The sequence below is a fragment of the Anser anser genome, assembly GCF_964211835.1.
Source record: "Anser anser genome assembly, chromosome: 4".
In the NCBI taxonomy this organism is placed as follows: Eukaryota; Metazoa; Chordata; class Aves; order Anseriformes; family Anatidae; genus Anser; species Anser anser.
Window position 1 is genome coordinate 7,400,659 of NC_139724.1, and position 26,758 is coordinate 7,427,416.

The 26,758-nt window shown below is 44.8% G+C and overlaps 1 protein-coding gene across 4 annotated transcripts in view; it reads left to right on the forward strand.

The window, feature by feature from the left end:
• The window catches only part of EMCN (endomucin), a 50,715-nt gene that overhangs the window by 11,943 nt on the left and 12,014 nt on the right, over positions 1 to 26,758 (forward strand). For 3 of the 4 annotated variants that reach the window (XM_083835568.1, XM_083835565.1, XM_083835567.1), the window contains exons 2-10: positions 5,063 to 5,116; positions 6,597 to 6,701; positions 7,053 to 7,169; positions 12,829 to 12,951; positions 19,008 to 19,040; positions 21,409 to 21,480; positions 22,951 to 23,046; positions 24,710 to 24,734; positions 25,587 to 25,648. In XM_083835568.1, the coding sequence (XP_083691694.1) occupies positions 5,063 to 5,116; positions 6,597 to 6,701; positions 7,053 to 7,169; positions 12,829 to 12,951; positions 19,008 to 19,040; positions 21,409 to 21,480; positions 22,951 to 23,046; positions 24,710 to 24,734; positions 25,587 to 25,648 (687 nt within the window). The remainder of the gene's footprint in view (positions 1 to 5,062; positions 5,117 to 6,596; positions 6,702 to 7,052; positions 7,170 to 12,828; positions 12,952 to 19,007; positions 19,041 to 21,408; positions 21,481 to 22,950; positions 23,047 to 24,709; positions 24,735 to 25,586; positions 25,649 to 26,758) is intronic. The other variant, XM_083835566.1, reaches the window with a different exon arrangement.

Here is a 26,758-nt window from a genome sequence, read left to right on the forward strand (position 1 = left end):
TGTGAGTGTGTGAGAGTGATGTTTGTGCAATGGGCAGTTGGCAGAAGATGAGCTACTCGTTTAGGTAAAGCACTTTTTTTCTTTGGAGGATGTTACAGAAAATTTCATTACAAAAGAAGAAAGAAATTTGTCTCAAGATTTAGGGTAGAAGGCAGTGAAGCAGGAAAGAGAAATGGGTAGGAGTGAAAACAGAAATAAGAAGTGCAAGAACTACGCCAGGCCTGGGGAAATACCAGGTAAGAGAATAAAGAGATGAAGCAGCAATAAATGAAAACGAAAGAGGAAACGTAATAGACAGCAGAGCTCCGAGGTAAGAGTAAGCAGGTTGTGTACATCGTCAGGCAGTAGCAATTTATGGGTAACCCTGAGAATTATCAGCACCAGCTCTTTTTGCAAGGACAGCTGTGCCTTTCTGCAGAAGGGATGACACGTCAGATGAAACGGGCAGCCTGCCCGCAGGCACTTACAGGGGGCTCCGCAGTGGTAGTGGGACTGGCAGGACTATCTATCGTTTGCTTCCTGGAAAAAGACCACAATATATTTCTGCTGATGTGGAAAGACAGAAAGCAAGAAAGCAGCCTGGACTTTTCTGTGTCTTGCACGCAATTTAAAGGCCTGGGTTCACACAAGCAAATATAATATGGGAAACACCACTTGCAGATCTGCTTATGGCCTTGAAGTAGGGAAATAACATACCCAGCACCAAAAAAAAAATGGAATGTTTCTAGTCCAAAACTCCTTTATCTGTTACCTCTAGTTTCATTCCCAGCAGATGTAATGAGAAGCTTGCTTATTTTTTTCTCTGTTAGAACTCCTCAGCTATGTGAGCGCTGCTGTCACTGCCTTCCATTAATCTTTTCCTCTCTAGGCTAAACAAATGCAAGTCTTGTAGTCCTTCCTGAGAGGTCATTTTTTTCTAAACTCCTGATGACTTTTGTGGTCCTCTGTAACACCCCCACCTCCAGGCATTCATGCTCTTCTCAACGTGCTCCCCAAGCTGGGCTGAGTGCTTCAGCTGTGGCCTCATGAGGGCTCATCTGCATGGAGGGGGTTCAATATCAACATATCCTCCTGCCTGCCTACTGCAAGGTCAAGTTAAAAAATGTTTAAAAGTCAAGTTAAAGAGGGGCCATTTCACCATTTCTGTGGTTATAGTTTCTTTTCCAATAAAAATAATTTATTTTCAAAATCAGATACTGATACGAAAGTGGCCAGCATTCATCAATTCATATAATGAATAAAATCAAGACATATTTTGAATAATCCATTTATCTCTAAAGATGTTTACATTTTACTTTTTTTTGGCACTCACTTCTGTATTAGCTGTTGTATGTGGTGTTTTAAACTCACTTAGTGCTTTGTGCGAGTCTGTAACACATAAACAGAACTGCTGATGTAATATCATGCAGTCCTTTCTGCCTTTTTTTTTTCTGTCTTGATTATAGCAGTAGCAGGCACCTAATTAACACAAGGTCAAAACCCTCTTATCTTAGTCTTCCCAGTGTAAAGTTTAAAATAATGAGACAGAGAGAGGGAAGAGATGATGAGAGCTCCAGGCTCAGACCTTGGAGATCGAAGCCTACATCAAAAACTTGCAGTTTTAGGACAACTGTGGCTGTCGGTCAGTTCTGGCTGAACTCAGGGATTCCAGTGGAATTTTTAAAGAAAGTTCATTTAGTGTTTTACGTGGATCGTTCTAAAATCATGCCTAAAGACCAGATACAATTGAATTTACTATTGTTTTAATTTTAGAACAAATGAACCATTTAAATCCAAGCCAGAGAAGACAATAAAGGCACATCCTGTGAACCTGAAAGGAAAAGAAAAATAACTTACATTTTGTCTTTTCTCATTTTGGCCTCATGGTCAGGGGTCAAATGCTTATCAGCTCTTCTTCATTCATTCATATCTTGCCCTGCTACCCTTATTGTCTCACTGTCTCTGGACCTTCCTGCCTAGACCTCTCATCTTCTTCCCATCCTGTTATCTTTCTTGCCCTTCTGACTTCTCACTCTATCTACTTTTAGACATGTTTTTCCTTTTCTTTGTGGCTCTCCCACCTGGCAGCGCTACCACCACCCTCCTTTATTCAGCCCAATGTCGTGCCTTAGCACCTCCCAGCTCCACGCGTGTTCTCCAGGTGCAGGGATGCTACATCACAGGTCACCCACGCTCTTTTGGCCGAGCTCGCTGCCAGGGAGGATGGCAAATAGGAGAGGGTTGCGTGAAGGAACTGCTGCCAAGTACATTTTGGTTACTCCCACAGCAGAGTGGCTTTCTCCATATCAAAGGAATCACTGCATCTAAATTTGCCCAAAACAGTGCAGTTGTAGCTTTGGTTGGTTGTCCTTCATCTTATACAGCAGTCAATCTGACATGAACAGAAAAAACAAATCTTTCTCTCTCTTCTCTTTTTTTCATCTGGCAACAGCTTATAGTAGGTCAGAGTTTTGTTCTCGATCTCTTTTAATCTCCTTCTTCTATCCCCCCCCATCCCTCTTTAGTCACAACTTAACATTGCAAATAAGAGCATAATAAGCCACCAGCTGTATCGGTGCTTTTAATCAACCAATTCTCCCAAAATCTTGGCTAGTTTTAAGCATTTTTGCATGCTGCTTTCAACTTGTTCTTAAAATGATGGATAATTAAGTACACTTTAAGGCAACAATTAATTCATAAAACTCCACTTTATTCTACTCTGCTAATCCAATTTATCTTAGTTTATCTCTAGACTGTGATAAAATCAGCAACTGGTGATTCATAACAAAACTGACTTAATTTCTCATTTTTATTTTTTTTAGTTTTGAGGAAATCCCAGCCCATCAACATGGTTATTAACTGGAACACCTTTAAAGGATGAATAATGAAAGTGTTACAATGGGCTCTCTACAAAGTTTTGTCGACTTAGGGAACGAGCTAATTGGGCAACCAGTGCATTTAGCTGGTGTTACGGACATTGTAGTTGCTGGGAGATGTTATAACAAACCATATGAAATGTAGGCACTGTTGAAAAAACATTCTGTCTTAGTGCTGTGGCCTTGTGGCACGGGGAATTACACGAGCTTTGTCACCAGATCTTATGAGAATGGAGAGATGGAAAAATGTTCAATGTTTAGGGAGGCTCCCCAAGCAAGGCTGCTTTTAGGTCTGTTTGGGTAAGATTTGTCTTCAAAGTATTTCAGTTGTGGGTTATGAACTGTTATTCTGGCTGGGTACCTAAACAGCAGGAAAGAAGAGTGTTTTAGATGCCCTGTGCGAGGGGCTTAGCCCAGCCTGACTGCATTCGTGTGCACGGGAGAGCAGAGCTGGGGCAGTCCTACAGGGGACTGATGGGCAAGGTCTTGGTAGCCGTGTGTGACTCCATTGTGCTGGACCCCTTTGGTGGCACGGTGACAAAATTTAATGTGGCTTTTGGTGAGAAGGGGTAGGAGTTTTGTGCTGAGACTGCTGGAGGTAACGAGGCTGGAGCGGAGGTGGGTAGGGCACCCTTTCGGAGATGAAGCCCACGAAGGGACAAAGATGTGCCCTGACCAAACTGGGCCAGCATGTGGTGCGATGCGACATCATGAAGGCAGCAGCATGCCTAGAAGAGACACCCACGAGAGGAGGCTCACTGGGAAGAGACAACATCCCAGCTGAGACCCACCAGAAGCACGTAGGTGCCGAAAGGGCTGATGGCACCATATGCTGCTTGAAGTGAAAACGCAGGGGCTCATCTGCCTTGACCTTAAAATGTGCCTGCAGAGCTAGCGAGTGCATTCTGTAATTTTTTTCCCCGTGTTAGATCTGTGACTCTGACAGGCCTTGGATGGAGCTCGTGAAATGTTAACTGTGGCGCAGCGCACTGAGCAAATGGAACGAAGCTGACTGTTCTGCCCCGCAGCCAAAAAACAGGGAGCACCAGCAGATATTACCGTGAGTGGAGCTGCACAAGAACACTGACATGCCATCCTGACTCAGTGTGGCGATGTTACGGCTTCCTAATGTCACGCTCCAAACCTGACAGCACCGGGGGATAAGTCTGTGCCGCTCTTCCTTCTCCGCTCAGCTGCAGAGCTGTGCTTTTCCTCCCCACGTGTAGCCCTTCCAGGCCTCATAGTGGTGTGCAATGCTTATGAAGTGCAGCTCTTTTTGACTCGTTGTAGGCTTTTTCACTCCTTTCATCACCCCCTTAGCTTTATTTTTTTTAGTAGAAGGATATGGACACCCCAGAAATAAGACTGAAAGTCTTATCTGAAACCAAAACTCTAGTTGAGTCGATCTGTCGTGTAGCAGTTGATGCTGTTATATTTTTTTCTGCACAGCCAGGAGATCTAGAAATTGTTTTGCTTTTGTTATGATGATTTTTGTCTGTTTTATAATATCGGAGATTTTCATCTGTTAACTTGACCTAGGATATTTCAAACTGCCATCATTTATTGCAATAAAATCTCTGGAGCTGGAGCATTGCCCTGAGGGCAATGTAGAAAATCAATCATTGCTCAACCTGGTGCTTCCTGAACCATGTTCAGTGAATTCTCCTCTTACCCTCACATACAGGGATCACTTTCATGCTGAAGACCCCTCCTGAAGTGTTTGCATTAGCCAGGGAACCACTAACTACATTTAATTGCTTACAGCAGCAATTCTCCTGCCCTAGGACAAGAGACTGGGTGCTCACATCTGCAACTAGTTATTTTAGTTAACCCTCCACCCTGAAGACTCGGAGCAACTATGGCGGTACTCAAGAAGAAGAGGAGATCAAAAACCTTCAATTGCTCTGGTATTCTCCACACCAGTGTTAAGAGAAGCTAACACTTGTTAAAAAAGCAACCTGTGGCCCAAGGAGGGAGGCCATAGTAGATGCTTTCCATTGGATCAGTGAGGGCAAAGCTAAGAGTCTGAGGATACAACTTGTACAGGTTGCAAGCAGAGTTGTATGACTGGGTTGTTTCTGTTAACAAGCTTCTGAACTTGATTTTCAATGAAGTCCCATGCTGCTCTCTGCCTTGTATGCCTGTGTAATGCTAAATAGATCCAGATGATGACAAAACTAATGTTTCTTTTTTTGTGTTTTTTTCAGAAGCTGAAATTCCACACAGTACCGTCAATGCTGTTGTATCAACATTAAAATCTGGTAAGAGTCCAAATTTTCTGTTATCTGGTGTTCTGAAGGTCCCATTGCCTCTCTAGCTTTCATCTTTTCCAACTGCTGGGACAAATCAGGCAGATTGTTTCCTCTACGGTGATTGCAGAGCAGTGTATTTCCATGGGGCTCTTACATAAGTCTGAGAAGAAGAAAGGATTGAGGAATCTTAGTGAGGAGGGGGTTAACTGGGGCAGGCTGTATTTTTTTTTTTTCAGATAAAAAAGGCTTAAATTCTGTGAGTCTGTATGCTTGGGGAGTGGTTAAAACATGATCAGACATTAGCAAATGAGTTAAATATTCATAGTTCAAAAAGTTGTCAGAATAATTTGGGAAATAGCATCAGTTTGGGATATGGTACCAGGGAGTATTCAATTTGATGGGTGTAGACTTAAGAGGACATGGACTTTAAGAGTAAAGAACTAGACAGTGTGTCTGTGTTGGGCCTCGGTCAAAAGATAATATATGTGCATAAAGCTGTCACTTCCAGAAAAAGTTATCGGTAACTTCTTGAAACTATTAATGTCGAGGTTGACGTTATGGGGCGAGGAGGTGGAACCAGTGCTCTCAGTTTCAAAAGACTGACTCTCGTGATTTTTTTTAACTAGATCAACCGTAAAGTCCTAAAGCTATGAATTAACAGAGAAAAATCTGGTTCAGAAGGTGAAGCCTGGCTTAACATCTTAAACTACCGTGTTAAATTCTCTTTTCTCTGTAGCTCTGTAGTTATGAAAGTTCACTACTGACTACATTGCGTTCATGTGGGCTAAATACCAACTCTTTTGTAAGTTCAACTGTCAAAGATTGCTGCATTTAAAGTGATGCACGTGAGGAAGAAAACTTGGAATGGGACTATGTTTCTTGCTAACTAAACATACTAAATAATTTGTTTTGGAGCTGAGAGTACTGATATAATAAAGATGAGTACACTTAAAGTGCTAGTAATGGAAGCAAATAAGGTGCAGCCAGAGGAATTGTGAATGTTATGTTCATGACATGAATTAGTCCTTTTCAAATTGTGCTGTAGTTCTTTCATGTTTCTAAAACCCTGATGTTTATGCCTGTTCTAAAAACACTTAATAAATGCCCGACACCTCTCAGTGAATGAGCTCTTCAGATGTTTCACTGAAATTTCTCTTACAGCTTTTTGCCACAGAGGAGAAAGCAGTAGTGCTAATTATGCCTATGAGAAAAGCATCAGAAGCCCACTGTGAGGGCACCTCTGTGTGTCTTCCCACAGGGGTTGGCTGGTGGGCACCGCTGCTGACTGTGTGGGCACAGGCCAAACCCTCCCTCTGATACAAACCAAGTGTGCTCTGAGCCCTCCCGAAACACTCACGGGCAAGAAAGGTCTCTGAGGGCCAGACCCCAAAGGGGCAAATTGACTGCCTTTGTGGGAGTTGGCAGCTAGAGGCATGCGATGCTAATTTAAATGTGATAAAATGAATCAATAAAAATGCTTCTCTTGCAGTGGTGGAAGCTGTGACCACGTCCACTTCACGAGTGACAGCACTGCAGTCCTCAGTGTCAACGACCACTACAGTCAAAGATACGACTGTGTCTGTCACAACTGGTGGTGAGTGACAATTTCTTTGTGCTAATTGCTGAGGCTGTTCCAGAGGTCAATCAAGGGACTGAGCAGCAGTGCCTCTTGGCCTGGGGACTCATTTATACGTAGTCACTTTCTTGAAGCCTCGAGAGCCATCAGGGACCAGGAAGCTCCAAGCCAGGTCTCGTAACTGCGCTATTGCAGGTTTAGGTTCAGGGGGGTTTTCATTAGAGAGAAGGGAGCCCTGTCCCCGTTGATCTTCAATTTAAAATCAGTATTTAAAACTAGACTGCAGGCAAGGCAGGATGTATGTTTTGTGTGTTTGTGCACGTGTGTGTGTAAAAAACTGAGGAACTATTTTGAATGTCCTTCCTTTAGTAGGCTCCACGCCTCCTCCAACTACAGCTACACAGAGAACAACAAAAGGTACAACAACGCAACTGCCTGCAGAAGTGGTCCCTACAGCAAGAAATGAGGATGACAACACAACAAGCAGTAAGTGATAGTTTCACAGAGCCATTTCTGATTCGTCATATGCTACATTTCTGTAAAACAGTGTGGAGTGATTATTTAAAAAAAAAAAAACCACAAACAAGTAGCTTGTGTAATGGGTTTGGATCTTTGGAGAGGTAGAGCTCTTCATCCTGCCTGCGGATTACATATCTTAATGAATCTTTCCCCAGAATCTTACATGCAGAATATTATACCTTTAATTTGTAGTGGAGATGGTCTGAAACTATTACACAAGATTTGAATCTCCCTGTGCTTGGGAGAGAGATGCTTGGAAGGGTTTGCAGTTTTTCTTCTGTTTTTTTAATAAGTTATTTCATCAAAAATAAATGATTCTATGTGATCAGAACAGCCCTTTAGTTTTTTATTTTATATATATGTATTCAGCGTTACAAATAAGTATGCTCTGTATTATTATGAGTCATCATACTGAAAGCAGCGAGATGTTACTAATTACCATGCATCAATCTTTTACATAAATCTTTAGAATGATGTGTGTGTTGAGCCAGTACATCAGATAGGGTTTTAGGGAAGGGGAAAAAAAAAAGAAAAGAAAGAAATCCTCTGCATCTAGCAAGTAGTTGGAATAATTTAAGCAAATATAATAACACACAAAAGGAGTTCAGTAAAAAATGAAATTGAATCTCCCTTTTTTGTCTGTGAACTACACTGTAAATGTTTCCTCAAGCCTTTTGCTGAACCAGAGCTTTGAAATACTCCATTTTTTATATTTAATTGAATCAAGCTAAAATTAAAAATAATTACAGAAAGTATTTAACTCAGCAGTCAGTGATACAGTGATGTTCTCCTAGCTGATGTTTAGAGCAGACTGAAGCCTGTGACAATTGATTAAACCTTCGCTTCTCTTCCTGGGGTTGCCTCCTGGTGCCACTCTGGCCCACGCACTGCTCTGAACCCCAAAAAATCCCAAAGCAGGCCAAATTGCAACCCTCCCCTGAGTAGTGTAAGAAAGAAAAGGTTTTCCTGTGGGTGGAATAAGCCACCATGAAAATACACGTGTCTGGAGCACCAATGCTTCTTCTCTGTTCCTCTCCTCTTCTCTTTCCAGCAGCTAGCCTTCAGTCTCTAGATGCTTGGATTGAATTGTTTTGAAAACTCCCCATTTAACCAAAATAATAATAATAAAAAAAACCACAGGCTTGCAACAAAAATGGTTAATGGACCTAAAAGCAAGCCCTACTTGATTCTAACTCCCCTTAAGTAAACAGGAAAATTAAAGACACTGATTAAAACAGCATCTCCTCACAGCAGGACTGGGAAGTTACTCTCCCTGGAAAGAAGTCTTAGCAAGATTTTGCTATTAAAAATGGGTAGAATGTAAAATTTGGCTGCTATCTCCTTTTTGTTGTTGTTGTGGTGGTTTTTTTTTTGTATTATTATTTAGCAGTCAGCTTTCCCCCCCTTTTTTGTTGGCCTCAGAGAACTGAGGCAGGAGTTGATGGTGCCTATATGAAATTTCAAATTTTCCTTTTACTGCACCTGTTTTCTAACGAAAAACAAGCATCTCTGTTGTTCTATAATGCAGGCCATCACTTTATCTACTTCAATCCTGGCTAAAAGCTTCAGCAAACGATCGCATCCTCACAGCAGAGATTTGACAGGGCTTCCTGTTCCTGCTGCAATTTCTGTGGCTGTCACCTTCCGTTGCAGATTCAGAGAAATACCCCAGTGCTCCATAAACAGTGAAGTCATGCAAAGGAGTTTGTCTTTTATTCTTTTTCTTAAGTCTTCAGTATTTTTTCCTCTGCAGGACATAAATACAATCTCCCCTCTTTCTTTCTGTGCCCTCTTACCCGGTATATTATATAGGAAGCCAACAATTAGACTTGCCTCCTTAGTTTTCTAGTAGAAGGGGTCAAATCCAACAGCTCACATTTAGTCGAAAGAGTGACCTCACTTGTGCAGTCCAGGCCCAAACCAAGAATTTTAATTGGTGTCACACTACATCAAGTCACACCTGCATGCAGGACTTCATGTCCTGGGACACTGGCTCTATCAAAGAGAATATGAAATGAAAGGCAACACAGGATCGTGTTCTTCCTTCCCTGGCCGTGGAGCAAGTGTCTTGGGCAAGGTCAGCACTCAAGTTATTAAATTACAAAGTAAGAGTGGGTTTTTGGCTGTTGTGTTTCTGATTTATCTCGTGCCACTCTCCTGGAGGATGATACATCACAGTGCAATGAAATATGAAACATTAAAAAGACAGAAAAGGACTGAATGGAAGAAAGACTTTTTCTCTTTCATATCAAACTGCTGGTAATTGAGAGGGAAGCTTCACGAGGAGGGATAAGCTAACAACGTGTTGCTTGGTTGTCCTCAGGTCACTGCTGCATGCTGCAGGTGCGCTCTGTATTTATAAAACATGTAGTGTAGTTGGCTGCAGAGATGTGATCGTCAGGGAGGGAAAGGTTTCCTTTGGTATTCATGCTCTGCAATTTTTCAACACTTTCATCAATGCAGTCACTAATGCAAGCGGTTTCTCAGGCTGCTGATTTCAGGCAGAGACTTACATGCGAGTTTATGTTCAAGATGTGAGCTCTAGGGGAAGGTTTAGCCTTACACCCAACAAAGTCCTTGCACTAGGGTTGTAATGTGGTCGGTGTACCCTGGGTTCACTGACTGGCTGAGTGATGCTTTTACACACGTGCAGATGTCTGCACTCTCTGCACTGCACATCTGCTGCTTGTTGGAAGCATCACATGATGCCAGAGCTTGTTAGGCAGCAGCCTGCTGCAAGGAAGATTTAGAGTGCTGTTGGGAAATGCTGAAATGCTCGTGGATTATATATAGGTTAAGTAGAAAATCCTGCTAAGATCAAGCGAGGATGCGCGTTGAATTTCAGTTGGTTAAAGAAAAGGAAGGGCTCTGGGAGGACAAAAGCAGGGCAGTAGCTGAGGCTCAGGCAGCAGCTCTGCAGAGCAGCTCCAACTTGTTTGAATAAGCCCCCTCGTTGCTTATCCCTTTGACCAGTGTGTACTAAGGCACCGTCATTTATCTCATCACAGCACCCGTGAGGAGAGCGGCGTCACCTCTGGGGAGCTCTGCCATGCTGCTGGACAGCAATGTTACGATCTTTACCATTTTATTTTTACTTCACCCTTTTATCCATCATCAGCTGTTGGCAGCAAACACACTACGAGGTGATGTGAGTGCTTTCCCTTGCTGCAGCCAGCTGTGCCGGAGCGCAGTGGGTTGCTGCGGGGACCTGTCGGTGGGGACACGTCCCCTGCCTCTGGAGCATGGGCACCACAGCCAGGGCTGCACTTTCTCCTCCTCTCAAGAGCAAACCAAACCTCGTGTGGCTGTGAGTTGTGGGCTTTCCTGATTTCTGGCACAATACAGTGCTGCCCCTGCTGTGTGTGTATGCGTGTGGCAGCTGGATATGGATGCTGCTGTCCCCGTAGGCTTTTGGCACAGAAGCTATTGAGATCAGCTCATGATACACACAGTACTGATAGTACACAGTTGGTACTGTGTTTCGGGCATGAGGCTTGTCTGCTTTTGCCCTTCTGCAGCAGGAGCCTGTTCTGCAGACTGCCAGAATAAATGCAACCAGCTCCACGATGAGCCCTAGGCACAGACGTATCCGTCCCTGTGGTTCCAGGAGCCGCGTGAGGAATTTCACCCAAGCTGAATGAGCCAAACAAGACACAAATGCCATCATCCCTCCCCTCAATGCCCTGACGCGGCGTTCCCAGCTCCTGCTCCCGGGAACAGCCTGTGCTGGCAGCTCCCAGGCAGGCGAGGAGCACCCGGGGCTGGGCTGCTGCCAGCGCCGATAGCACCCGCCTGGTCCCCATGGGAAAGCAGCCCCGCGGGGCCACGAGGCTGCCTGCCTCCCTCAGCTCTCCCACGTGCACAATGAGCTTTGCATGGCTGGCAGAGCGTGTTTGTGTACCAGCCTCCCTGCACGGGAAGGGTCACTGCTATTCTGGCTTGCTTCTCACCCTCCCGTGCAAGCTTTTACCGGCTTGCCCTTACGATAAGGGAGCCACAGGACAGTGGCTCTTACAAGCCCATGTGTCAAAGAAGGAGGGAGGCTCTTTATGTTCTGGTTGGTTTTTTTATGTTGTTGTTGTTGTTTTAAATTGGTTTCAGATTAAAACTCCACATTTAAAACTTGAGTCTGCAGCCACCACAATAAGAACCAGAAGTGGATAAAGCTTGCTAGAGTTTCATCACTTCTTCAATGAGAATGTGGAAACGATTCACGCTGGTAGATCTTTGCTTTACACCATGGTCAAAAATGGTTTACAAGTTGTGTTTTTCACTGATGTCTGCTGCTGATTAGACTTACGTATTGAAGGTGCACAGTGCTGAGGTTTCTGAAGGGAGCTGACAGAAATGATGCCTCTTCTCACTAGAATCCCAGCAAAACTTTTAGGTATTTAAGCTTGTTCTGCATGAAATTCATTAGTTTCCTTCCCTCCCCAATTTCCATGTTTGCATTGAACCCCCAGACTCCTGTGGCTTCAGCTCACTCTTCCTCAGCACGTTGATTTTTGAAGCCTGCCTCTCCAAGCTATTGCACTTGCTAAACAAAAGGGGAAGGGAAGGGATGAGTTAAAGGTGTATGGTACTAGGAAAGGGAGCTTTGGGTGTTGGTTTTATTTTCCCTGAGTAAAGGACTCTCTGGGGATGCCAAACCAGAGGTAATCAGAGTTTCTGAAGCAGGCGTGTGATGAAGCATTCCCCAGGACTCACGTGCTGTGTATGCGTGGTGCTGTACTTGTTTGGGAAAAAAAAAAAAACACAAGTCGTGCAGTAGTTCTGGTCCTGCTGTGCGCCATCCATATGACAAGGCACTGGAAATGGCTTACAGCCCAATTGCATCTCAGGTTGGTATCAGAAAGGCAGCGCAGGGTTAATCTTGAGCACCCCGGTGGTTTATTTGGTAGGCACTGTCTTGCCTGTTGTTACGCTGGGGTCTGGGGAGGGACACAGAAATCACCTGCTGTGCTGAAATGGCTTGAACTCTCCTGCACCACGACTGTCACCTTCACTTCCTTGGCCAGATGGTGCCCTGCAGCTGGGCTCACCCTGGACTGCGAGTCTCATGACGCAGATGGCCTCGATCCTCTATTGACTCTGCGAGAGCAGCAATAAGGCTCTTCAATTTTTCATATGCTAATTTTCGTGGCTATATTATTTCCCAGACCTTAACAGCACAGGATGAAGTAATTAACTCTACACTTAATTGCAATACCTAAAACTTTCCCGAATATTCCATTATGTGACTGTTGCGGCTAAAGTTTTTTTAATTTATTTATTTATTTATTTATTTTAATGAAGGTAAGAGAGAGGTGGCAGTAAGCCATCTTCTGCTCATGTCGCCATTGGCACAAGACTGCCTGGTCAGTTTGGGCTCCCTGGCCAGTGCTCTCATCTGTCTTCTGGCGCAGGCTGCGTTGGATGTGAAGGACGTGCTTTAAAGATGCCCCAGCTATGCCAGTAGTAACAACCCCATAGGGATTGCTTGCTGCTTGACAAGGGGTTACGAGAAGGCATAGTGCTTTCTGACCTGAGATCTGTGATGGAGAGTGCATTTTTCTGCAGAATGGCCAGGGATCTAAGGCAGCACTTCTCTTGCTGTATCTTACCCAAATGTGTGTCTCATTTCCAGCTGCTCAAGTGAGTGGAACGCAAGCAACACAAAATGAGAGTGTGGGTGCTCCATCTACTAAGGGATTGACTTTGTCTCCTACAACCTCTTCACAAAAAGCCACTTCTGCTTCTGAAACCTCAGGTAAGTCTTGAAAACATACACTCCGTTTTCCTGTGCAACTTGTTCAAAAGATCTTGAATCTCTCCTTCATTTGTTGCTTGTTGTCCCAGAATGGGGGCCATCTCCTTATTCATGCAGGGTACAATGTGTTCATGTCATTCAACTATGAAGTTATGATGAGTGATGGGCGAACTTCAAAAGATTCAGCTAGAAAACTCAATGTCATTACAGGAGGATATAAATTAAGATAATAGAAATCTTTATGTATGCTGTATGTGGTCATTGTGTAGCACTGACTGCCAGAGGAGGTCATCGAGATAAATTCTCTGGCTGCAAAGCAAAGGAGAAAACAGCTATAATTTTTACAATTGTTAATAAATCTAGAGGGCAAGCTAAGGCATATTACCAATTAAATGGCATTGTTCAAAGTACAACATGGTCACACGCAAGGTCAAAAAGATATCAATCCTTCCGAATGCCTGTCTAGCTATAATGTTTTCCCGGGTGTGTTTTGGTGTATTTAACCACTAAGCAACTCTGTGGCGAATGTAGATGCTGGGTCGTGAGAGCGATCATTTATTATGTGTCTACCAGGCTTAATTTTCCCAGATTTTGAAGAATCATTTACGTAGGTCTTCTTAAAGTTCCCTGAGCTTTCACTCAATACTATCAGCTACGCGTATTTAAGCCTAATAGGGACTCTGACTTTGTTTGCATTTCCCTATTAATATTAATGTTTAACATTTCTAGAGGAATAAGACTCTTTACAGCACCCTGGATTATGTTTGCAGGAGATAACTATGAGTGCTCAATAATATTTGTTTGTGGTAAAACAGCACAATGAATGGGATTCTTCTTATGGAGGGTGGGATTGGATATAAAAGTGTAGTAATATCATATGCTCAGTACATACTGAAATGCTTAAAAGCATGCAGAAAGATATAATAAGCATTTTAGGGAAGTTGGTGTGTTTTCATTTTTAAGCCATGGCCACTGATTTAGAGAGGAATCTTTCATTATTTTAATAAGCTTACGCCCCATAATACATACGCTGTGAGCTGCAGTTACTTGACTATCCTGTCACATTGTGTGTCTTTTGGCAGACACGTGCACAGTGTGGAAACCTTACCATTGGTACACTGCAATAAACCAATAAATTGCAATGCTTTTAAAGAAAGGTTCTCTCACGCAGGTAAATTCTCCAGGTTAAAATGAAGCCATAATACATATATGGCCGTGGATCCTACGTATTGAATTACCTGTTACATTATTTGTACAATTACACTTTATGCTTAAACCTTGCCCTGAAAGGTTTACATTTTTCCTTGGGTCTGTTTGTGAAAGTCATTGTCTTACTCAGCTCACTTTGCTGTAAAGCCAATAAATCTTCTTTAGCTCAGGGACTACCCAAGGTGCCAGGGCTGTAATTGCCTGGCTGAGGAAGAAAGGGCCCATCTGTCCTGGGGGATTCAGCCTCGGTCCTTGGCACAGCCACTGCTTTGAGTTCCCATAAAACTGCCATTTCAAAATCATTTCCTCCCTCACCAGGGTCTCATCCTTGCACCTTCCCTGCCTCCTCACAGGACCAGCTCCTTGCTGCTTTCTTGCAGCTTAAATATGCAAGAAATCCCATTGCTCACCCTGCTGAGTTAGGTAGCTCATCGCTTATGGGTGCACCTTTACGACACCCTTACTCCCTGTTCCATGTGCAATTGCTCAGGGCCAAGGGAAGCCACAGGCTGCACCCTAGTTACTTTTAAGCCATGGCAAGCCTGAAGCCAGTCGTTTCAGGCTGTACTGAGACTAGAAGAAATGCACACTCTTGCTGCCATTGGACTTCTCCTTTGCAACACTGAAATTTCATCTTCTATAGGGTCTGGATACCTTTTGTTCGCCAGAGCAGAGGCTGGTACATGCGGTGTGGCTCATGCTGCAGCCCACAGGGGATCACAGAGCTAAAAAGCTGAAGGCACCCAAGCCACAGCTTCTGTGTGGGAAGACAAATTAATGTGAAATTCATCCAGAACAGAACGTTTCTATTTGCTGTGCTAAACCAAAATAATTCAGATGGCTAATCTCAACCCAAAACAATAGGTTTAGTTTTGAGACCATTTCCCATTTAAAAGATAAAAATAAAATAAAATGCCATTTTTGTGAAAAACTCCTTTCTTGCTGCAGAAAAAGAGGAAGAAAAAAAAGAAACATTTTGAAGAGAAATTTCCAGTCAGCCATATCAAAAGATCAGGGTGTGGGAGGAGCGCCACAGAGAGCTGGAGAGCAACTGAAAGGAGTGGGGGGGGAGCCTGGGAAGGAGCTTGGAGAAACATCAGAGAGCAGCAGCGCTGTGTTAAGGAGGCTTGAAGCCAGCAGCTGCAGAGGAGGGGCTGCGTGGTGCTCACCCAGGCTAGCGGAGGGAATAGGGGCTGCTTTTAGCAAAGAGAGCAACCGGCATGCGTGCCACTGACACGTACACGTCTTCAACTTTGGCTGTCATGTATAATACGCCTCCTACTCCTGCTCCACCTCCGCAAAGGATTGCTGGCTAATATTTAATTTTTCTCCTCCTGTTTAATTGATGAAGAACTGGAGATTTAACGGATCAGTCTAAATACCTCTGAGAAAGTGCAGGTAGCGTAGCTTTTTATTCTCTGACCTAAACAACAAGAATCCATAAGGCAGCGTGAGCTGAAGTCCATCCAGCAGGCTGGTGAGATCAAATGACCTACTGTAATAAGCTGACAGGTGAATCAACCTGCTGCATCTGTTGATGCCTTTATTGCACTCCTCAAATTATAAGTCCTACTCACTTGATTCACAGGAGGAATCTTCCTAAGAAAAATTGCTAGGAGTAAGACAGGGAGGGTATGACTCTTTCTGTGCACAAACTATAGGAACACTGGATAGTGATATTAAGTAAAAATTGCCCTTCAGCTTCTTCACAGAGAGAGAGACAGAAATTGAAGCATTGGGGAGATGGAAAATACAGTGAAGCCTCGGTTAACACAATTGTAGAACTACAGCACAGTCAGGGCAAGGAGGGTTTTTTAAGGTTCTTAATTTCGCTGTGATTTATCGTGTGGTATCCCCTCTGAGTAATCAGCCAAATTTATTCGCCTGTTTTGCCAGCGAGCGCAGTTCCACGTGGCTGCCCTCCAAAACCAGAAGCAGCAAGCTGCAGGGTGTCCCGGCTGTTCAGGTAGCGGAGGTTTGGGAGAGGTGAGCTCTCAGTGCCTCTCTCCATCTGCCAGGCTCCTCACCAGCGCTGCCTTGACTCGGGCAGGTATTGTCAGCTCACCTGGTCGTAAGCCAGGCTCTTTATCCTTGCCTTCTGTATGTACAGCCAGTGCTGTACACCTCGATCCTCACGATGGATCTGGAAATCTTCCTGGTTTATCTATGCAGAGCATCTGCCCCCCAGTTCACAGCCCCAGGGGACGTGGCAGGGGCCAAGCAGAGAGCCAGAACAGCACAATAAAGGCCTTAGCAAGCAAAGGGCTGCCTGCCTTTCTGTCCTCCTCTTTCCCTAGAGAAGCAGTGCACGGCCCCACCACCAGAAAGGGTGCTGGATGATTATTTGGGAAATGCAAGCTGAAAGCAGCTGCTGAACGACTCCAATGAGCACAGCAGTGTTTGGGTGGCAGGGCTGAGCAATCTGAGCAGAGGTGAGCTGGCACCTGGCTTGCTTACTGGAGACCGGGGGAAGAGAGAAGGGTGTGTAGTTTTCTTTCACTGGCTATTTGATTTTTCACACTCTAGCAGAACCCCAGTGAGATATCTTTGGAAAAGAGGTTTGTGGTTTCACTGCATGCAGATGTGTAGAGATTTTAAAAAGAACCAAGAGCTGGGCGGCTTCTCCAGCCCCTGAGGGAAGGAGCTGCTGCCTCGTTTTCTACCTGGGACCCTCTCCGCCCTGCACTGAAGGGGCCGAGGTCAGGCCAGGACAGCACAAGGGCTCTGGGTGGCCTGTGGGTACTGACTGTCCTGAGGTTGCCTGACCCTTCCTCCTCCAAGAGCCTAACATCACCTGCATGTGATGTTGGTGAACCTTACGTCTTTGGGCTGAAATTGGGTATCAGCCTTGGGCTTGACCTACTTTTTCTGTTTGCTTATTTGCTCTAATTTGAGCCAAGATGGTTCACTTTGTTTACAAGAGCAAAGTTAAGGGAAAATGTTACGTTAACATCTTGGGTATTTTCTTAGAGAAGCTCAGCTCCTCTCAGACTTGGGAGGGCAAGGCTTGGCCTTTCATAGAGACATGACTTACCTGTAAGAACTGACAGGGCCTTCTGCCTATCTCCATAAATGTGCACACACATGGCTTTACGTTTGCTTGTTCAACCATCGTTGTGTGCTCACATGGCATTTGTTCCACGGGATCCCACTCACAATAAGAAAGGCAGGATTCAGGTAAGATAAAAATCCTGTCACATTTGGATGATCCCTTAATACCAGGTGGGTGTCCTGCTGCTTTCTGTGCTTTTCACCTTTCTTTGACAGGAGAGTTGTTAACTTCCTGAAAGCTTTTCCTAGGCTCTTGTCATTAATGTTGCCCAAACATGCCATAAACATCAGCTAATGAGTCATCACAGAGATCCTCTCTGAGCGAGGTGATGCTGCTTTGCAGCTGGATTGATGAGATGGTAAATAGCTTAGGAAAAACATCTCCTCTGAATTTTGGGAAGCCAGTATGAAATAACTGTGTACCCTCAGAGTACTTAGCATTGCTAATATTTAATATGTTCAAGAAGAGCTCTTGCTGCTGACTTTTAAGTACTTGGCTTTTCAGCTCGAACATGCTTTTCACGCCCGTTTGTGATTAAAACGTCGTTTAAGCTCTGTCACGTAGATCACTAGCAAAAGTGGTTGTTTGCACGCCAGCGGCTCAAGTGATCCGTGTTTTTAATTGGTTGTAGAGAGGAGGGGAAACAGCAGCAGCTGTTCTTGTTCCCAAAAACAGCTCTCAGGGTGGTAGGACAATGCATTTAACTGTGCTGCAGCTCCTCTTGCAGGAGCTGCCCCTACAAAGCACAGAAAGCGCCGCGGTGGGTCGCGGCCTCCTGAGGAGCTCTCAGGGCAGGGCCGGATGAGCCCCGCTCCTCACGGACACCACAAGAGAAGCCAGCCCTGTATGGACCCAGGGAAAGGTTTTTTTTTTTCTGGTGCCATCCATCCTGGAAGAAGCCAGGCAGATGCTGTGAAGTACACCTCAAAATAGGGAGGAAGTGCTGAGGATAGCACCTCAAGGGTTTTCCTCCGTGGTAGCTCCAGTAACCCGGTGAGAGCCCGCGCCAGCAGCCGGAGTGCCATCACTGGCCCCTGGTGAGAGGCAGCCTGTCTCGGACAAGGTGTTTTGCTGCCGCTACATGCGGGTGCATGATTTCAAAGACAGGGATGTGTTAGGTGCCCGCCTTCCTCTGACTTCAGACTGATCACGGAAGAGATTTAATGTAACGTCACTGCGGGAGTGATGCTTGTCTGTGGCTAGCCTCCAAGCGTGAAATGTTCACAGCCTCCTCAGTGTCCGAGCATGCTACGGTCTAGATGTAAGCGAGCAGCGACACGCTAACAAACGCAGGAATTCTGCACCAAAATCTTCTGGAGTGAAGGGAGGAAGCCGCCAGCAGCGGGGCCGCGAGTCCTGCGCACAAGGCACTGTAAAGTCCTTTTCTTCCTCATTACCAAGGCCTCTCCCTGCTGCTCAGCAGCCTGATAGCCAAGAGCACTGGGGTAATTAGCGAAGATTCATTTTTGAGAGGTTTCGTGACACTTGAAGACGTGTCTCAATTAGGCACTTGAGTTTCTTTTATTACAATACTTAGTTGTCAGCTAAACGCCAGCTATTTGCCCCAGGGCACTTGCTTGTTTTTTGGCAGGAAGATTTTTATTTATTTATTTATTTTTCTGTGTACTGATTAATTCAGGATTTTCTGCCCTGCCCCATCCTGGGAACAGTTTCTTGTGCAGTTTCTGAGCCCATTTCTGGAGTCTCAAGACCCTCCTTGCTTTCCTCTCCAGTAAGCAAGGACCTCTAGCCCTAAACCAGTTACTAACAACCCTGCTCTTCTGTTTTATTGCAGACCTCCACGGGAGCACCCTGACAGAGTCAGCAAGTAAGAGCAATGGCCAAGCTTGCTCTTTGCATGCTGGCTGAAGGGCTGGGGTGGGGTGGTGAGGGGCAGCCTGGGGAGAGGAAATATTTGGGGAACGAAGGGGCTGGTGGGGGGTAGAATGAACCTGACGTGCGGTACGGAGAAGCAGGTAAGCGATGCTCAAGCCATGGCAATAAGTAACTTTGCCGTGAATGCAGCTGAATACCCGTGGGACCAGGAGATGCCGTAAAGCAAAGAGGGTGGGAGCGTACTGCGTGATGCAATGGGCAACTGATACAAAAATAGTGTTCACCAAGGAGCTAGTCCTTGTCAGTGGTTCTCCTGCCTCGTCCTGTGGTTGGAAGCAGCAGGTCCTGGGCTAAGTCAAGGTCTTCCTGTGCTAGTGAACCAGTATTGTCTTATTTCCCTTCCTCTGGGCTTGTCAGGAAGCAGTGGCTTCTGTGCAGCTCGCTGCAGCCCTTGTGTCTGCCACCAGCAGCCTGTTCCTCATGTCACCACGAGGTCTATTGCTCCGATTGTTATCTGGATCCCAGATCATTCCCTAGCTGGAAAACGTCTTCCAGATCCAATTTTCAGATCCAAAGAAAGCAGACAGGATGGGCTGGCTTGTGAGAAAACTTGAGTGGGTAACTGAGTTAATGTTTTTAATTCCTTAATCCATTTCACTCATTCAGCAGTGCTTCTTTTCAGCTCGTGTTTCTCATTGATGGTTTCACGTAGTTAAAACACTAACCTGTGGATTTGTCTTTCCTGCATTATTCTCATCTTGGTCATTTAATAGACAGCTAGGAAGATAACCAGTGCATTTGAATCCTCAATTTTTCTCCTGGGGAGACACTGCACAAGTGTAGAGATTCACATTTTTCCGAGTAATTTGTTTCCGTTGACATTTTTGGCCAGTATGCAGGATAAGTCATTGCTGTGATAATTGCCTGCCTTCCCTTTGTATCCTGTATTCGATCAGGTAAGGTAGAGAAAAGGGCAGTAGTATTTCTCTGAAAAATACAAAGCAATCACATGGAATCATGAATTCATGAGAATTATTTCATTCACTTTATGATGGCTCACAGTTTCCATCCTCACATTGTTGCCCCTCAGCAGACAGACACCATGGAAGAGAGAACTTTACAGAGACATGGTGATTTTTCAGGGAAAAGGGTCAGAAGCAATGATGGTTTCGATGTTTGGATGCATCCAATGCTGTGGCTGCATTGAGCAGGCCCCATCCAGTAAGTAGTAAGTGAACATTTCTCCCTGTGAGGCCAGTCTTTGGCCAAACAAACACACAAACAAAAAAAAAAAACAAGGAAAGGAAACAGAAGCTAAACAAATTGTCTAAAATTCACACAGCTGTGCAAAAGCAGAACAAATTGAGAACACAGCTCTCAAAATCTTTCCCTTTGCACAACCACACAGTGTTTTAAGTAGGACCTGTGGCTTCTCATTATCTGGAAAACCAGTAAACTGGCATATCTGGGGGAGAAGCTGGCCCCTGGCTTTTCTCTTCTTTGCTGCTTTTGCATCAGGAGACAACATACTCTTACATAGCAGAGTTGAGCAGGATGTTGTGAGAATGGGAATATGGGCAATAGGAGAATAATGGAGAAAAAACAATCACCAAAATATTTTTCAGGACAGGATCTGAGTTTAAAATCAGTACAGCAAGGAAGAGGGAGCCCTATAGGCTTGGAACCAACAAGTATTGCTGGTCACTAATTCAGCAGATGAGAGTTACAAGTGTTGCCCACGTGAAAACTTCTGTAAAATACACGGACCTGTCATTCTGAGGTTTAGCAGATCGAAACTGTATTTTAGCCCTCAAAATGGCTCTGGGGAGTTGATTGACACTGTGAATTTCATAGCTTCCACCCATCAAGCTGAGCCCCCTTCTGTCCTTTGGAAGAGGAACTGCACATCCCTGCGGGTGCAAGGGGTGTAAACATGTACTGGAGCGGTGGGTCGGAGCCTCCCTCCCTGCCTATTCCTGTGCTATTGCAGCTTGTACACGGAGCTATACCTCTGCTGGTACCCCTGCTCGGCAGGCCTTCTGTCTTTACCTCCTAAAAGTGAAAATGTAGCTCATAACCTGTAAGCAAGAAAGCAGATGATCCCAGAAAAATGGCTGTACGACAGCAAGTGCAAAGCACGTGTTTCTCTTAGGCCACAGCAGATAAGCTTTTCCACCCCTTGTGCCAAATTTTTCAGGTGTTAACTGAGGACACCTATATCCACGAAGCGTACCATGGCTCCAGAACTGGGGACTCCAAAGTTGCTTAGGGAAGGTCATTTTGCAGAGGTTGAGAAGCGGAGTTGTTTGGGGAAGTGCTGGCACTTGTATGTTGACCTGAAAACAATATTTCTTTTGCAGCTCTAGATTTTGTCGTCACAGAAAGAAATTCTGGAAACACCAAAATGCCAGAGGATACTATCCATTACTCCAGTGAGTATTGCTACCCCGTTGTCCATCCTCTGAATTTTCAGTAGATCAGTATGGTTTTAGATGAGCGATTGGAGTAGCAGAGAAGTAAAACTGGCGATGTTATTTCTGTCCATACCAGGCTATGCACCCTCTTACAAACCCAATTTAACTGCATGTTATTAACCTCATCCCAAAGAGAAAGAACTTGGCAAGTTGACACTTCTCTCACTGGAGAGTGGTGCAATTATTTGCAAGGACTGAAGTAAAAGTGATAAAATGGAAAAAAAAAAGTGAACAGTCATCCCCTGTGAGAGGAGACAAAAGGAAACACATGGAAATGTCATTCACATACCAGTATGAATACTTATTACACAAATATATTGTTATGACTGTACTATATGAATGTATTGCCCATTTTGTCACGGGAGGGTAGGTGGAGAGAGAAGGACTGGGAGTCCTCTGCAAAGTCTTCAGGCAGTCGGTATTTACATGGTGCATGTCACTTAATTTTTTATTTTACAATTATGTACCTCTGAGGCAAGAGCGTTACTGCAGATCCGCTATTTCCTACAAAAAGCACTGGCTCAGCAAAATATGTTTGATGTTTTTCTACTCTGAACTTGTCTCCAGGTTCTCCCTCTGGTTCCTCAGACACTCTTCTGTATGAATATTAAATATTATTTGCATCAAGAGCTAGTGTAGATGCCACTTCAAAACAGGGGGCCAGCAGGAAGGACGATGCTAAGGCTTTGCAGCTTCCCCAGCATGGGGCGGAGGCCACCAGGCTAAATACAAATGTGGCCAATCGCTGCCAGGGAAAAAAAAAAAGACAAATGGGGAGAAACTGGGCTTTGATATTTCCCCAGGAAAGCTTCTCTTCATGACATAATTCTTTCCTTTTTGCTTCTTGGCTGGGAAACACCTGTCAGGAAATGGCAGATGGTGGGAAATAATAAAAGGGAAGAAATGTCCTCATTTAAAAAGGAGATCTTGCATTTTCTCTCCCTGGTTGTAGGTGCTGTGGGGAATGTTACTGAATTATGTAACTCCTTGGTGTCTTTCTGGGCACACGATGCTAAAAGAGAAATAATAGCCTTAGTCGCTGAATTTCAGAGCAGTCTCGCTTTCCAAAAAAAAAAAACACCAAAAACCTTTGCGTGCATCAAAAAATTGTTCCTGCAGCAGGGCAGTTTCACAAAAGCCTTTGGGGGGTGATCAACCCCAGGGGTGAACGATGCGGGTATAGATCAGGATGACTGATCCCACCAGGGCAGATGGTGAACCCTCACTCTCCTACCTGGAGATCACCCAAATCCTCCCGTGGGTGAAACCAGCACCATGGGGTGGAGTGGGTGCTGGAGGTGAGCTGAGGAAATCAGTGGCGTTTGGTGAAGGGGATGTGGCAGGAGATGCTGGTGGGTACCTCTCACCCAGGTGCAAAAATGCCAGGGCAGAGGCGAGCAGCAAAATGATGTTTTCCTCCTTTTGCAGGCGTTATCTTGCCAATCGTCATCGCGTTGATAGTCATCACCCTTTCTGGCTTCTCACTGGTGGCTTTGTACAGAATGTGCCACAAGAAAACTCCAGGTATTTGGTTTGCTTTCTCTCAGCAGTAGGAGGAGAAAAAAAAAAATCAGTATGCTTCGTATTACTCTAAGATCTCTGGGGGCTCTTTAGATTACTGTAACCATAGATGCTGCAGTAGTCTGACAGGAAATCTTGTATTTCAAACTATTTTGCCTAAAGTGGGAAAGTAGCACTTTATTTTCAAAATCACTAGGAATAACAGAGGGAGCAAAAATGTCTGTGATTTTCTGGAGAATATATAATGCTGTAAAGCTTTTTGTTCGGCCCTTTGCAGCTGCGAAGAGCTAACAAACAGCTGTGCTAACACAATCAGTCAATCAGGTAGAAAAAGAGGGTGAAAATAAGTTTGGAGACACTGTTCAGCAAAATCACCTTATGTTCATTTTATCTCTGCAAGTACAGGCAAAGAAACATCAATGCTTTCTTTTAGGAAATACCTGATATACAAGTATAATTTTTTAGTTACAGTATATGCATGGGTGCAAAATCGCTGAGCAAACGGTACTTTCAGAAATAGTAATTTTTGACAGATAAGCTAAAACCAGAACAGGCTTCACTGCTGTCCATGAAACATTTAAGGTAATAGGGACATAATCCCATTAAATTTCATTTGCCAAGTTTTTCAAATTGTTGCCAGAGTCGGCCACAGGAGAGTGCAATTTTCTATTAAGTGGGGGGAAAAAAGAAGAAAAAAAAAAAAGGCAAGCATGTCTGAATCCAGACTGTGAGCTGGCATGAGTTAGGAGATCTGTGCAGAGCCTCAACAGTGAAATCACTGGGGTCTGGAAATACAAAATCACAACGGGGTGTGGAAGCTGCAGAGCAAGGTAGGCAGCGTGCTGCTGCCAATTTAGCCAATGGCACGGAAAACCAGAGCCAAGCAGAAAGCAGAAGGTGTGATGCCCACTGAGGAAATTACCGAATATTCCGAGGGAAGGAGTAAAGACATGAGGTGAAGGAGGTTTCCTTGCCAGCCTCCCCCACGCACAGCCGCTAGCGCTCGCAGTGCTAGCAAATTCTCCTGTAAAGGAGAGGAGGCAGCTATAGCTCTCTGTGGTCCTTCCCACAGGGCTCGCTCAGCCTGGCTGGTGCGCAGCCCCCCGTGCCTGGTGCATGGGGATTAGAGCTAGCTCCACGCCTCCCATGTAACCAACCCCTGGCCCCATCCATCTGCCCGCATTCGGGTGTAAGAAGAAAAATTGTTCGGTGGATGATTCATTTTGGGAAGAAACGTGTTCCTTTCTGGCTGGGATGACAGACCGTGTTCCCAGGGGTGAAAGCCACCAAGGGTGGGCAGCCCCCCCTTCACCCTCTGCCTTTTAGCTGGGTTGTTACATGCTCGAGAACTGCTGCCTGCTCACCTCCTCCGTGCCCGCAGATTTGGGAGCTGCAGGGAAAAACGTGATTTCTGCAGCTCCTCCGCCTCCACCAAGGGGTTTTCCTCTCCCCACACAGTCACCACACTGATGACACAGGGGGCACGGTGATCTTTCGGGAGGGTGCCAATTACCATCCAGGCTGGCTGATTGCGTTCTTTTAAGTACATTAACACAACACTGCAAAATCACAGCTAAGCCTTCTGCCAGCAATAGCTGCGTCTAAATGTTTTGCTTAACTGAGTCCCATCAGCCACAATGACCCTAACTCTTGTTTCTTCTTCCAGAGAGACAAGAGAACGGCACTGAACAGTAGGTTGAATCCTGTCTCTGCCTTGCTGTGAGATCTGCTGTGGGGCGCTTGTGAATGCAGCAAATTCTGCATGCGATTCTCTTTGGTCTTCCTCTGCTTAAACATAATAAGCAGTTGCTGTCCAAAGAGAAATATGCTGTTGAGAGGGATGTGCTTGCAGTTGCTGTACACCTGTATGCATGATAAGCGGCTGTTCCAGCATGGACAGAAATTGCAAGGGATTCTTTTGAAAAGGATAAACTTACCTTATGCTGTGCCATCTTTTTTTTCCCTTTTCTCTCGCTTTATTCTGGATTATTTTTCTCTTTCTTTCTCTCCTGTTCCCCATCATTTCATATTCCTCTGTCCCATCTTCTCTCCACCTGTCCATTTGCACAGGCTCAGTTAAAATGGAATTGGCATAAGCAATGTTAGGGGAGTGAAACTGAGAAAGGTCCATTAGAAGATATATACCAGAGGCCATTGGGTCTGGATGTGGCCTCTCTGTTTTGTATGACTAAAAGCATTTGCGCTGGTTATTTACTTGCTGACCCTGACTCCCTGGACCTCTGAGGTGGTCCTTCTTGCGATGTGACGTGGCTAAAAGCCTTGCACTGGCAGAGGAAGACGACTCTCTTTTCCCACAGCTGTACTTCTGTGGAGCACTAGATTGAACCCAGAGTCATACAACCTATCACCTATTTTAAGAGAGATCTTTTCAGAGAGATTGGCGTGCAGTGTTTGCCATCAATAAGATGATCCCAGGCAAAGCCCATTTCAAGCTTCCAGATCGTGATCTTAGAGCTGTGTTTAGCTGACCAACTTCCCAGAGCTGCATGCTCACTGTGCCTAAATGTCTCTGACTCCAACAGGGCCCAGTCGGATAAAGAAGGTGTCAAACTTCTGTCTGTGAAGACAACCTCTCCCGAGACTGGTGAGTGTTTCTTCTGTGTGTCCATGTGTGTGCCTCAGGGCCTGGAGAGGAGCAGTTCTGGGGTGTCATTTGCAATAGCAAAACCATCTTCAGTTCCTCTCAAGCCAATCACTCAAAACAATTCCTCCACAGTGCAAAAGCAAAACAAAACAGGCTGGAAGCCTGCCAAGCTGCAGTGCACCTGCGCTGTGTGTGGTGTCAGTATTTGGGAGTGAGAAATAACACAGTTATAGGGAAAATCATTTTATTAACTCTTCTATGGTAAGTGACCTACAGTTATGCACGTTGAGGAGTAACTGAGATTGTGACATTTATCAGCTGGATCTGGCTAGACAAGGGTGGGGACTGTTAATGTTCCTGTGGCCAAAAGGTTTGGGAGCAAGTGCTGCCATCCTTCACCCAGCCACTCTGTGTATTCAAAATCCTACTCTTATTACAAATTCCTCTCTCCTGTGCTTGACCAATCCAGTTTCTTACAAAATGTGTGTGTAATAAAATAAAGGGAATAGAGGTTATAGTTAACATACACAAAAGAAATCAAAATCTCATCTCTAGTATCTAAGAGAAGGAGATAGATATCTGTTCTGAAAGAAACAGAGGAGCACAAAATAGGACTGAGGTAGAACAAAACTCTGACTAATCTGATTCACAGCTATCTAAACAACAAATCTGAAACTTCTCATGGTAATTCTTCTCATGGTAAAACCCATGGCAGCTCGCTTCCTCAGCTGCGTAGTCTACCCTTGCTCCCACCTCACCTGTAGAAGTCCTCCGGGAAAAAGTCCTCCTCTTACTTTATCCATCTTTTTAAGGTTTCTGCTTCCCCAGGTGACATTTCAGAGGTTGCTCCATAGATGCTCTCGTCTTCCTCTAAATCCTCAAGAAGTCCTCTGAAACACAAATGTAAATGACTCTCTGGTGGATGCACTTCATAGTTTTATGATTTGGGGAACTAAATATTTTTTTGGTATATGTCTTTGGGAATTGATATTTAGTTCTGTTTTAAGGGGTATGAAGTTGTGGGCATGTTTACACTAAAATCATAAGTCTTCTGAAAGCTGAATGTAGTCTGAGACTAGAATTCAGAGACATTTTTGGACTGATTCTGCC